The following is a 14,680-nucleotide window of genomic DNA, read 5'->3' on the forward strand; positions in this document are numbered from 1 at the left end:
GGGTGGGGGTCGCAGTGCTTGCAATTTGTTAACTCTGTTTCGTATGTGGTCTAAAGTAATTTGGTGTAGCTTGGGTGAGGGGATTACTTTTATGACCGGCAGGAAGTCACGTACACAGAGACACACACACACACAGTGCTTTGACTGTTACACTCACACACCCACACGCACACTCACTCACGTGCACTCACATAGACACACGGGTACGCGCGCACACAGGCACTCACGTGCTCATGCATACACACACAGAGACAGAGTTTGCAGCACACCATGGGGGTTTTATGATGGGGTCACTTCTATAAAGCTGGCTGTAACCAGTAGCGGTTTTTGATACGGGCGACACGGGCGGTTGCCCAGGGCGGCATCGTGGTGGGGGGCGGCATCACGGGCATCGGCAAAAAATAAATAAATAAATAAATAAATAAATTGCTCGTACTCATGCTGCCCCAACATCAGCCAGCGCATATTGGGAATGGCATAGGCACCGATCGGTTTTCTACCGCCCATTTGCTGGGAGTAAGGGCGCCCTCCGTTTGCAAGGTGCGCCTGCTGCTTGCGGCACAGAGAGGAGAGGGCGGGGCGGCGGGGGATTCACTGGCTGGGTGGAGCAGCATTTACTAACCAACTCGCAAAATAAAACAAAATAAAAACAAAACAACAAACACGAAAACACCAGACATTATGATACAGACTTATAATTTGCACCGATGTTTTTTCGAAATTCTATACGCGAAAAGTGAGCGCGAGAGCCGCCGGTGTGCCTGCTTGGATGTTGAAGTCAAAGTAAACTTTATTGTCACCTCCGCTACATAGAGTCCAGTATATAGAGGAAGATGGACAAGAAAAGTTCAAAGCCATTGTAATGTTCGAACTTTTATTTTGAAATCACCGGAAGTACATGGTACGCCCGGGTGTGTGTTCAGGTGCTAGCTTAGCGGCTGACAGTTACGTGGATACGTTGCTATATATATATTTATACGGATTAAAGGAATCTGTATGACAACTCCGAGGCGATTTCTTCATAAGTAGCGAAGACGCAACATGGTGTCAGAGTCCTCAGCGGACCCACTCGAAAAAAAAGAGAAAAACAGAAAGAAGGAAGAAAATGGAAGCCTACGGTGTACCAGCCCCGAGAATGGACTGGGACTCGTCCAACCTACCCGACGCCTGGCGCCGCTTCAAACAGCATGTGGAGCTAATGTTTTCTGGACCACTCAAAGACAAGTCAGCGGAACAAAAGTGCAGCTTCCTACTTTTGTGGATCGGAGACAAAGGACGAGATATAAGTAATACGTGGAACCTAACTGAAGATGAAGCTAAGATGCTACAAACGTATTACGACGGCTTCACAACATACCTCACGCCGAAAGCTAACCCTATATTCGCCAGATACAAATTCCACGAAAAAACACAAGACAGCGGTGAGTCCTTTGAGCACTTCGTCACACAGCTAAAACTCCTTGTTAAAGACTGTGATTATGATAAGAGTGAAGAAATGGTCAGAGACAGAATAGTTTTTGGAACCAACTCTCCTCACGTCAGAGAGAAGCTACTTAGCCAAGGGCATTAGAGAAAGCTATAGACATAGCTCGTTCCTATGAGCTAGCACAGTCACAGCTAAAAGCTATGACTAACGACAACCACGAAGTACATGCCATACGTCGCAAAGGCGCAAGACCACAAAACTTAAGGCAAACCAGCAAAGCAAGTGAAAGTTCCATACACCAAAATAAAGCCTGCATGGCATGTGGGAGAAATCACGGCAAACGAACTGACTGCCCAGCCAAAGGAAAGCAGTGTCTGAAATGCAAAAAATTCAACCACTTTGCAAAAGTATGCAGATCCAAGAGCAACGTGGAAAGAAAAACAGGTCACAGAGAGGTGCACACTGTACAAGAGGCTAATGATTCAGAGCCAGAGCTGTTCATAGACACCATAGCTGCAGAGGATAATGGAGACAGCCCGTTTGCAGCCATACTACTGGGGCCAAAGAAGATAAAACTCACCTTCAAGTTGGACACCGGAGCACAGACGAACATCATACCAGCCAACACGTTCCAAATGCTACAAACTCCACTCAGGGAGGACAAGGACAAACTGTTTGGCTATGGGGGGCACCCACTCAAAGTCAACGGACACTGTGAGTTAATTAGCCGATACAAAGACCGAAAATCAGAACAGACATTTCATGTTGTTGACTGCAACGGCCCACCAATATTAGGCTTCAGAGCATGCAAAGCCCTCGGACTCATTAAGGTTGTGTACGCAGTGACCGAGAGCACGGAAGCAGGGCAACCCACCAAAGCACTAGACATCATGAGTGAATATTCCGACGTTTTCAAAGGCATCGGGGAATTCCAAGGTGAGTGTAGTTTCACCGTGGACCCGACTGTCGCACCAGTTGTGTGCCCACCAAGAAGAGTGCCTTTTGCCCTCAGAGATCGGGTCAAATCAGAGCTGGACAATATGGAAAGAGACAAAATTATCCAAAAGGTCACAGAGCCCACCAAATGGGTCAATGCTCTCGTAATCTGCGAGAACCTGAAAAGACCCAAACTCCGGCTGTGCCTAGACCCAAGACCTCTAAACAAAGCCATAACGAGACCACGCTATCCACTCCCCACTCTTGAGGATGTGACACACAAGCTTACAGGTGCAAAATTTTTCAGCATCCTCGACGCACGTTCCGGCTATTGGGCCATCAAGCTAAGTAAAGAGTCATCCCTTTTGACTACTTTCAATACAATCTTTGGCAGATACCGCTTCCTCAGGCTCCCTTTTGGCATCGTGTCTGCTCAAGATGAGTGCCAGAGGATTGACGAGACCAGGGGCGATTCTAGGATCAGAGCTTTGGGGGTGCTGAGCACCCAGAGAGCTGCCCATCCAGGCAAGGTAAACTTTAGTCGTCACGATGAGACTTCTTCCCCGTCTCTGTCAGTCCCTGCATCCTTAAATGTCTCCAGTTGTCCCGAGTTCCCTCTGACTGTCTCCTTGGTGCATTTAAACCCCTGTTCCTCCCTGTCCTCGTCATCTGTTGTCTTAGTCTCCGTTATCAGTCATCATAATTTTACCATCTCTGTGCAAGTCTGCAAATTTCTTTATTAAATCATAAGATTCTTAAATTCATCAAGTCTCTCTGTGCCTGGGTCCTCGTCACAAAACATGACATCACTGTTTTGTACATTTTAACACAATTTAATCCCCACATTTGAGAAAGAAAAGCAAAACACTCTTTTTGAAAAGTTTGTAACAAAACCATCTGATAAAGGTTATTTAAATGCTGCTAAAGAAGAATGAATTAGAATTTTAAAAATTACATATTCTACCCTTAATTACTGTGGGAGAATAATGAATGATGCTCACAGTGAGTAAAAAATAAACTGAGCACATTTTTGGGACAGAGATTCACTTTTAATGTGTATGTATAATATAATACAGATACATAAAAATACACTTGAAATGTACAAAATATTATTAAAAAGAAAAGAAAAAGTGGAGACACCTCGGCCTATGGTACAATATATACAATGTATGAAAAGATCTTTACTGCAGATACTACTATGGATCTGCAGATTTTTTCTTTTCTTTTAACCTATGTGCCTCACCTTGAGGTTGGTAAATCTGTCGATCACATTTTGGTGGTCAAGTCTCTCAAGCATCTTTCTCAACTGACATCACAGCCAGGTGCTGGAGTCTGCTTTGACCCATGGTCCTTCTCAGCCAGGTATGGAGCTGACTCAAGACACTAAAGACCTTTCACAGCTACAGCTGCTAACTGGGTTTGTTAGGGCAACCTGAATAACAGTTTTCAGTGTGGGGAAGATCTGATTATCCAGAAGATTGAACAATGTTAACATATCTGGGATGGCACCAGCCTCACTCTTGAGCTTCAAAACGTTTTTGGCAACCGTGACTTCCTCTGACTGAAGCTCAATATTGTAATGCAGTGCCAGGGCTGACCACCCAGTTTGTTTTGCAGATTCTGTACAGCAGCTTTAATATAGGGAGGACACAACTTCCAGACTGTGTGAGTAAAATTAGTTGGGGGGGGTTGTTAAGGTTCAAAATATTAAAGGAGTACTGGAGGAAGTCTAAAATAACAACTCTGGTCCAAGAGGTAAGGTCAAACGAAGATTTAATGAACACACGTGTGGGAGACAAACCACTGAACAGAATCAGCATTGATCTCACTCAACAATACATGGAACAAAGGTTTTATACCCTTGGGGGTAATACAATGCCCCTTTTGCATTAAGCAGATACCATACATGCATGCGTCAATCCAAAACCACAAACATCTCCTAACGACTCTTGACACAGTTTAAAAGAACATCATCTCTCGTCTCCATCCTGGTGTCTTCCTGTCACCAACGGACGCTCGCTTATCTGTCTGGAACATCGAGCTCGGCTCTGCAACAAACTGTCACGTATGCAGGTACAATTTTGCAGTTGCAAGCAAAATATGATTAAACTCTTACCTACTCTACCTATTAATCTAACTACTGTGTGTGTGTGTGTGTGTGTGCATCTGGGTGTGTGTGTCAGCCTCTGCCCTCAGTTTCACCTCTCACCTCTAAGGCTCACAGTCATACCGAGGCCGCTCTCATATGTGTATCAGTCTAAAACTGCCTATGTAGCATATTGACTAAATGTTTCACTGAAATGTCCTAACTGCCGTTACTCAAAACTTAATCTTCTGTCTAGTATAAGAATATAACTGGTGATAAAAGATAAGGATAATAACGAATAACCTGGTATAAATGTGTTGTAAGCGTGCATGCAATTCCTTCCACAGCTCTTAGTCAACCTCACAGTAGATTGGCTGATCATAACGCCAGCCAAAAGTTTTTGACCCTCAATTAACAGACCGAGCCACAACTCCTTTAAAAGCACAGGATGCAATGTGTTATAAAGTAAACATAAAATGATTATAGCCATTCCTTTAACAAGAGTTACAAGTTGCCAGTATGTTTGCTCTTCTTAATATAGTCTGAAGCTGTACTTGATTAATACAATATATATGCTACTGATTATATGATAACAAAAACATTTTTCTTCACCCCACAGTTTCTTGCCAGTTTAACAGTTTCTGTTTTGCCTGTCAGTACTCCCTGTCTGTTTTCTTACCTGGTTCTTCCTGACCTTGTACTTTCTCCTCATGTTCTCCTCTTTCCTCTCTCCCTCTTTGGACTGATTGTATTCAATTAGATTTAAAAAAAATATTATTAAGATCACTAATAAAAAAAAAGTCCTCTCTCAGTGTACTTTCAAAGGGCAAATAACCAAACCACATGTACATCTAATAAAGGATATAAATATTGAAACACTGATCCAACATTATCCTCTATTGATGGATCATTTGATTTTACACTTTTACCTGAATGTGGCTCCTGTTTTTGAAAAAACTTCCTCATATCCAATATGAACCTGGCTGTCTCTCTGTACACACACACACACACACACACACACACACACACAACAGGAGTTATAAGGTTAATGCGCATCCAGTCAGTTAGCTAGTTAGTACCTTGGGTTCAATATGCACATATGATAAAATAGCCAGTTTCTCTCATTACATTTCAAACAGGACAGTGGTAACAGCAGCAGGCTACGGATAATGTTAAGTTTTACATTTTAAATAGGTTATATAAATTTCAATGGGAGCAACAGGACGGTCAAATATCGCTGAATTTACTACAGAGTAGGACGGATTGTAGGGTAGCAAACATGCTGAAGCACCCCCAAAAATGGGCTAAAATCGCCCCTGGACAAGACGTATGAAGGCCTGGAAGGAGTGGCAGGCATCGTAGACGACATCATTGTGTTCGGAAAAACAAAAGAGGAACACGACAAAAACCTCAAAGCCATGCTCAACCGCACCAGAGAGAGAGGTTTAAAACTCAATCCAGAAAAGTGCCGCATCTGTGTTACAGAGGTGAGCTTTTTCGGACACAAGCTCACAACTAACGGGCTGAAACCAGACCCACTGAAGGTAAAAGCTATCAAAAAGATGGAACCTCCAGAAAACGCTGCAGAGCTGGAAACAATCCTCAGCATGGTAAATTACCTCGCCATATTCGCCCCAAACCTGGCAGAAATAAGCGCACCACTCAGATTGCTACTGTGCCATGACACGCCGTTCAAATGGGAGGAAGAACACGCACGTGCTTTCCAGCAAATCAAAGACACCCTCACTGCTGAACCAGGTCCAGTGCTCGCATATTTCAACACTCAAAAGGAAGTAACACTACAAGTAGACTCATCAAAAAATGGACTGGGCGCAACAATCATGCAAGAAGGAAGGCCGGTGTAGAGATTAAAAGGATATTTTGCTGCTATTTCTGCTGCTATTTTTTATGATCATTATTACTATTCCATTAATTACTAATATTGATATTGCATTTAGATGTTTAAACATATTGGCACCCAAGTAAGCTTTTATTACAGGTCCAGTAAGAACCACTTTAAACGGCTGAGTTGAATCTATAATTCCAAATGCTTTTCAAAGCTCCTATAAATTTAAATGTTTCTGTGCAGACTGCAGGGACAGGAAATATACTCTGTGTAAAAGGAGACAGGAAACGCCATGCTTTTGCAGAAGTGAAACTGAAAGCAGAGTCAGATTGTAAGGTGTTTTGAGCAGGCTGTTTTATTATGCATTAATATCTCTGATTAAGCTTTGGTTAAGTTTTAAGTAGTTGTATTAGAGTGAAACAGTGGTTTTATACATTTTATTTATCAGTCAAGATTATTACACACATACACACACATAGTTTCAGTTGTGTACGTGCTGGCCTTCTGTCTGGTGGAAAGGTTACAAGGTTTAGCTGATGAAGTGAAGGGTGAAATAAAGGGCAGCAGAAGCTGACACACACATACACATACATATAAGTAGACTCATTTAGTAGGTAAGAAGTTAAGATGTGTTTTGCTGTAACTGCAAAGTTGGGGTGCGTACGTGTTAGTCTGTTCCAGGAAGTACACCAGATGTCCCAGAGATAAGCGACACCGAAGCTGAGGGAAGCACCTGGGTTCGAGCCGAAGATGATGTTCTTTTAAACTATGTCAAAGTTAACTGAACGTTTGTGGTTTTGCATTGACGTATGCTGTATTGAGTCTGCCTGGCAACAGAAGGGGGGGGGGGACAGTATCACCCCAACCCTATAAAGTCTTTGTTCTGGCTATTGTAAGACAGTTCAACACTGAATCTGCACAGTGTTGGACTCCACATGTGTATTCATTAAAATGTCGTCTAATTGCACCCGGCAGGATCAGTGGTCATTATTTTTGGTCTTCCTCCTCAATTTCTGAACCCTTAACACCGGTCACATACACTTCAAAGCTGCTTAACAAAACAGAGCAAAACTACGCCCAGATAGAGAAAGAACTCTATGCCGTCCTCTATGGCTGTAAAAGATTTCACAACTACATTTACGGACGTCATATTACAGTTGAGTCAGATCACAAGCCACTGGAAAGTATACTACGCAAACCGCTAGCCTTAGCACCGCCTCGGCTACAACCTATGCTGTCTGCCCCCATGTCAAAGGACCATCAGTGTGAAACATTTAGAATGACTGCAGTATAGACTGGAGTCATTTGTTCATTAATCTGAACTGGAACGATCGTAGAAGGTGGTAAGGAACTGTGCACCACTGTACTGAAATAAATACTGAATAACCAACAGAGTTGTGACATTTTAGTAATGTGTGCATACATGTGCTGTAATATAAATATATAAGTGCTGACTACTATTATAATGATCTTGTGTTTAAAGCTAAAGAACACCTACCTGCCTTTAGTCTTCATAAGTGTTACAGTTTTATGTGATTAGATTTATATGATCTGCTCATCATATGATGAGATATGAGTTGGTGTCTCTGGTCTCTGATGAAAATGTCAGAATGCAGATCATTCAGATCCTTGGGAAAATTGCACCTGATATTGAGTCAAAGATGGAGGAAGCTGTGAGTCTGTTGGAGTTGAGAAAAATATGGTCAGCAAGAAAAGACATCCTTCTGTTTGTGAAAAACAGATTAGGCATTAAAGAAAGGATGGATGAACCTGCCCATGTAGTAAGACTACGATATAGGTGTCATGATACATGCTGTGGCAGGCAGGATGAGGGAGCTAACCCAACTCAAACTAAAAAGAATTAACTGAGGAAGGCAGCTTTAGTTTACTGTAACAAAAACACTGAAAAACTAGGAACAAAGCGCGAGGAAAACCAGAAACACAGAGAGACTCATACAACAACATGAGCCAATACAACAACGGGCAGAGGAAGAGGGCTTAAATACACAGAGGTGTAACGAGGGAAGTGGAAACACATGGGAAACACAGCTGGGAGAGATCTAACATACTGAGACTGGGAGAAAGTAAAACAGAAAACACTAAACACGGGACTTGGAACTGTCAAAATAAAACAGGAAACATGAAACACACACAAGATGAGGACTTGACATGATGACGGGGGAAAGGAGCAGACATGAGAACAGAAAGGAAACAGAAAACAGACACAGGAGACAAATGAACATGAAAACAAGGGAGACAAGGCACGAAACGTGGAATACAGGGAAAACATGGCGGAATCACTGGGACAAAGACTGACTATACACGGTCCTGGGTTGGTGACCCGGCATTTTGTGTTTCTGGGTTAAGTTATACTCTTTGAATTATGGATTTATGTTTTGTATTGTATTTACTGTTCCTGGTTTCTGGGTTTCTGTTCTATTTTTGTTCTCCGTGTGTTGTATGCTTAGTCTTAGGGAAGACATGAAGACAAATCTGTGTTCCACATCTAGTTACTTTTGTCTCTGTGCCTCATGTTCCCTCTGTTCCAGACTCTGTCCTATTACGTCAGATTAATCCCAGCCGTGTCTCCCTCCTGTTGTGCATTCCCCCCTCGTTACCTGTGTGTATATATAGTGTATGCTGTCCTCTGTCCCTTGTCGGTCTGTCTGCCTGTTATCTCCTGCAGTATTTCTCCATGCTCCAATGCTCCATCGAGCACATGTACCCTGTCTCAGGTTTTTATGTTTTATGTCCCAGTTTCTAGTCCCCGGCTTTTGTTCCTGTTTCAGTTTTTAGTTTCACCCAGTTTAGGTTTGTTCAGTGCAGACGCTGCCATGTTCAGCTTTTGTTTGTATTTCGTTTTTGTCCCACTGTAAATAAAATTAACTCACAATAAGTCCTTCGTCACTGCCAGGAGTTGGGTCCTTTCTCTCATTCCTTCCATGCCATCTGCCCCATCAGACGTGACTAGAAGAATAAACACTGAGAGAAGGAGAACTGAGATCACTACGAATCTAAGAATCACAATAATTATTCAAAAACAAACTGCATAATATCCTGAACTAGAAAACAGTGGGTCACAGACCCTGTGCCCTGACAATAGGAGAATAACATTTATGGTCGCGACAGATGGCCCCGCCCCTCCCTGAGCCTGGTTCTGCCGGAGGTTTCTTCCTGTTAAAATGGGAGTTTTTCCTTCTCACTGTCGCCAAAGTGCTTGCTCATAGGGGGTCATATGATTGTTGGGTTTTCCTCTGTATGTATTATTGTAGGGTCTACCTTACAATATAAAGCGCCTCGAGGCGACTGTTGTTGTGATTTGGCACTAGAAGAATATATAGGGCACCTCTGTGGGGGTGAGGGTGTTGGGGTGATGGGAGGGAGGGGAGGGGTGGGTGTGGGGGGTATGCCCCCCACACCCCCATTGCTGAGCTTAAAAACTGGCACCTTTCGCACATGCACACTCATGTACGCGCGTTCACTCATCTAAAAAAGGGCACTTCCGGGCCATGTGGTTCCACTGTGCACACTCTGTCTTCTCCTAGTGAGGGGGGGGGTGTTTTAATTAGGTTCATCATCCGCTGTGTGCATTTTGGCTTTTCATGGTAAATTTATACCAACAGGAATTACTTTGTCTTTTTATCCTGACACTATAGAAAGACTTTTGTTGTTAGACAGTCGAGCTGAAACGGCAAATTGTGCGTGTGTGTGTTGCATTGTCACATTGTTTTTAACAACTGTGCTTTGTTGACTGTTTCAGACTTTAAGACGCCGTGTATCTCAAGAAATGGGGAGATGAACAGCTTTTTTGTCTGTTGTTGATGGTGGGGGAAGAGGCATAAAGGTTGATATAAGCCAGCGAACTCTTTCCTTGAGCCTGACACCCGCACGTTAGTTTGTGTATTTGACCGTCTGAATTTCAAATTTTTAGAGAAAATACGCACTGACTTTTGATGCCATCTTTAAAACATAGATGTGCAATAGATTATTTTAATGTTGTTTATCAAACGCTGTGTGCGGTTTTCAGTGTGAATTTGTACAAACAGGATTTACTTTTGTAAATGCAGGAACACATTTTTTAATGGTGCTTTTTAGACACTGATCTGAAAGATAAATGTTTGTGGTAGAAGCAGCTTTGCTGGATTTGTTTTTAATTTGGTGAAACATAGTGTGAAACTTTTTTCTTAATTCAGTATTTTTACAGGTTTTAACTGTGTGGTCTTTCTGGAAAATGTAGGCCAACTTGTGAAATGAGAGCGTGCACCGTGCTCTTCAGAACTGTCAGCTTTGCTCGTTTCATGGGTCCTCTGTTGATAAAACTGATTTTTTTTTTATGGATCTTAATGTTTAGAGACAATAGCGAAGGTACTGACCTGTGTGTCTCTTTAAACTGTAAATGTTAAATTTTAAGGCTACATATTATTTATCTCCCACTGAGTCTGCTTGGCATATGTGTGTATAAAGGCTCTGGACCTTTCCGAAATGACGTAGAGGTGGCTTTAGCATGATTAATTTATTACAATTTCAGTTTCTGGGAAGTTTTCAGTTTTCCCTCCTGTGTCTATGGACAGTATGACTGGTGCAAGCTTTTTGTTTATTTGTGAAACTGAGCGTGGTTGTGGACAATTCCGACTGCACTGTTTGATTTGAGTTTCGTGTTGGATCCCTTTCTTTAATTGTTAATTCTCTGCGAGTGTAACCAATACATCTACTCACCAAAGAATGAGTGAAGCAATATGGATAACAGCAGAGGACAATTTATTTAGGGTCTGATGGCAGTTTACCATCGGTGTCCAGCACTTTAAAGGATTGATGGACTGGAGCACATCCGTCCTTAACATACCCTCTTAAACCTCAGCTTGACACTGATACATCAAAGGAAACCTAACTGACTCTAAGTGCAAATGTTTCAACCTGAACAACTTAAAACTTCCCTGGAATGCAATGTAAACAAAGACAAGAAGAAGAAGGAAAAAGTTATTTTCATCAATGGCCACTTCTCCTAACCAGGAGACAAGTGAACATATTATGTAAAGAGTCTTTTTTTTCTCAGTCCTGGGGTTGTAACACTACAACCTCCTCAGTCCATAATCAGAGAGTGTCCATCTGACGATGATCAAAATGTCCTTGTATAGTCTTTGTGAATGCAAAAAAAACAATCGTGTTAGCTGGCCAGCAAAATAAAGAGAGTGTATGGCACTGAGTGTGGACATGTGTGTGAGTACTTCAGTCCAAATACTCGAAGTCCGGATGAATGAATGGCAGCCGCCGATCCTTTGGCACCAGCGAGACAGCACGACAACGAGACAGCACAGCAGTGAGGCGTCTGGCAGGAGAACGAACAATAGTCTTTTTAAGGCTACTGCAGATGAAGGTATTCCCCACTAGCTCACCCAAGCTTGCTCTCTGGCACAGCTACAAGCCATGTGAGCTCATAGCCCCTCCTGCTAGGATGTACTACCCCAGTCGGCTGTCGTAAAGCAGCCGCAAACCAATAGCAATAATAAAAAACCCCTCAAAATCATTGAAGGACATTTTATAGCTGAACACCCAATATAGATATATACATATATACTGAATATCACACAATATCAGACAACCAAAGTAACACTGGGTTACACGAGCAGTGAAGAACCAAACTAGGACTTGCAAGTTTTGCCGTGCCCCAGTGGCCAGTGCGAGGTTCTGCTGCAGATCCCAGCATGAAAGCTGAGGGTCCAGCCAGCTGGTGGAAAGACCGGTTGATGCCAGGACGTGTGTTGGAACCGACTTTGCTATCCGCACAGAGCGCTTCTGACAGGCGGGCGTTGCTTATGCATAAGAGAAAAGCAACAACACAGCGTGCTTCTCTGCTCCAAGACATCAGCGGTCCTTTCACACGGTAAGCATGTCTGTTATAGCCTGCGCTTTTATAAATGTCTGTCTGTCAGCGCCGATTATTCAACTGTGTTTAAAACGTGACTCATTGTTGTCCAAAAACATTTCCTCTAAATTTGCAAAGTTACTGATTTAAAAATATATATTTTTGATTTTTAGCTGGATGTCACACATATGATAGATGCTTGAGCATATTTATATAGCAAAATTCACAGTGGTATAACCATGTTAAATAAAAGATGCCCAAGTGTGCACCAATGCACTCTAATGCAAGCCTCTGAACTGTATGTTGATAAGTACATGAAGCGTACCTCTATAGCTGAAAACAGTCTGTATCCATAATTTGTGGATCTGCTGATTTGTTTTTAATGTGGCACTTTTTTAGCTACTTCTTTACTATGTCAGTAAACATTTTGAACAAGAAAGGTATGGTAGATTTAAAGACACATCTGAATTGAAGCAAAAGGCAAAAAATTGGAATAAAATTTATGTAGCTCTTCATATTTAATCCAACAAAGAGTGAAAATCCAAAAGCTGCTGCAATATTTGTATTAATGATCTCTCTCTCTCTCTCTCTCTCTCCCCCTCTGTGCATGTGTGTGTGTGTGCGTGTGTGTGTGTGCAATGCTGCGTGTGCTACTATGTGAGTGAGTGTGTGTGTCTGCTCACAGAAGGAAGGGCAGGGCAGGAGCTTTTTTTAATGCATTTCCAATCAGCTTTTTTACAAGAAGTGTAGCTCATACATTGGAACAAATGTATTCTTTTCGATACTTTATAAGTATGAAACTAAAGATTTGAGTTCATGCGCATTGAAATCTAAATCTTTGTGTCACAGTGATTTCTATAAAAACATGTTGTTTATGGGGATAATGTGACAAATCTTTTGTGGCCCTAATAATGATCAATGGTGATTGAAGAGGAAGCTGAACCCAGGCTCTGGACATTTTCATGACAAGTGACAGCGCAGACATGTGCTAATGAGAGAACATGTTTTATTATCATAAACACTGTGATATGAAGCATCGTTAAGGGTCACTCCAGTAATGCTGCTGGGAGAAAGAAGTGTTGACTCATGTTTTTAATAGAAGACTTAAAACACTAAACTCTAATTTCTGTGGTTATTTTAAGCTTACAGAATATAACATGTGGTAAGACGACGAGTTTACTTCACACTGTCCGTGTTATGTGTATCTATTTATCATGTATGCTACTTTGCTCTGTGGACTGTAAAATGTTCATTGTGTTCATGAAATAAACCAGACTTTCACCGTCTGCATCTTTTACTGTTTTTCTGCTTTTGTTCACTCCAAGTTTGACAAACCCACAGACATCCAGAGTTAACTCACTAACAATGTGGAGCACTCTCAGTGTATTTAGCTGCTTTTTCCCTAAACACAACCAACTGACTGAGAGAAACGCCTGTAGTCCTCACTTTGGTCATTTTGAACGCTGAAGGAGATTTGTTCCATAGACACCTTATACTAGTGTTTCCTGCACTTAATCCATCACTACTATGTTCTATTTAAATCCAGATTCCTTTATAGTTTGCAGTGAAATTTGTTAAACCGTTGCTTAATGTGACAGAAGTACACACCACTCTTTACTAACACATTGTAGATAAGTTTACTGCTGAACAACACAGCTAACAGTCTCACACACTCTTTAGGTTTTTGAAGTTTTGTGTGTAATGGTTTAGTCTGTCACATCTTACCCTTTTCTCCAGTATCACAACAGTATGACTCCCAAAGTACGGCTCAGTAAACAACAAGGACTCTGAAGTCAGAACAGAAGATACAGTTGGAAGATTAATGATTGTGTTTATGATGTGTAGTAAACTACCCCCTCTTCTTCTCTCTGTGTTGTTGTTCTTGTGTGTGTGTGTGTGTGTGTGTGTGTGTGTGTGTGTGTGTGTGTGTGCCTTAGAAGTCAAATAATACATTAGCCACACTTAAAAAAAACATTTTTTTAATTTCATTTAGAACTAAGATTCTAAGTTGTAAGCAGAAATCTTATGCTCAGCCACAAACATGTTTCCCCACTTTCACAATGCTGAGGTGTCAAATCCACAACCCCCAACAGATGGTTTGTTACACGCGGGTGTGAAGGACAAGCTTTACTCACACAGCCTCACACACAGTAGATTTTTAAAGTTTTGGTACAGTGGTTTAGCCACAGATGTAACTTCCACTTTTGATAAAGATCACTCCACCTGCATATTTCTTAAGAAATGAAGCGTCTTTATTAAGCTCTTATTTATACATGTTACACAATAATAGACACTGTGTGCTCTGTGACATTACAGTCTTCTACTGCTGCTTCCAGTGGTTTGCATTTTAAACTCCCAACCTTTCAGGTTGTTATGAACGACTTATATTTCTAACATGTTGTGATGTAAAAGTGAACCATGTGGTTTTTATTTTCTGTGTGATGGAAGGACTTAAGACACGAGTTATTAAAACAATTCTAAATGACAGTGTGATGGCCATAGTATTATGTGGGCCAATATGTT

At 41.8% G+C, this 14,680-nt stretch overlaps 1 protein-coding gene across 1 annotated transcript; it reads left to right on the forward strand.

Moving 5' to 3' along the window:
• The first annotated feature begins 871 nt into the window (after positions 1 to 871).
• Positions 872 to 2,933, forward strand: LOC112841994 (uncharacterized). Its single transcript, XM_025897649.1, has 2 exons — positions 872 to 2,653; positions 2,757 to 2,933. The coding sequence occupies exons 1-2, from the start codon at positions 1,627 to 1,629 to the stop codon at positions 2,861 to 2,863; spliced, it is 1,134 nt and encodes a 377-aa protein (XP_025753434.1). The 5' UTR covers positions 872 to 1,626; the 3' UTR covers positions 2,864 to 2,933.
• The last annotated feature ends 11,747 nt before the right edge of the window (positions 2,934 to 14,680 follow it).

The sequence above is a fragment of the Oreochromis niloticus genome, linkage group LG2 (assembly GCF_001858045.2).
Source record: "Oreochromis niloticus isolate F11D_XX linkage group LG2, O_niloticus_UMD_NMBU, whole genome shotgun sequence".
Taxonomy (NCBI): Eukaryota; Metazoa; Chordata; class Actinopteri; order Cichliformes; family Cichlidae; genus Oreochromis; species Oreochromis niloticus.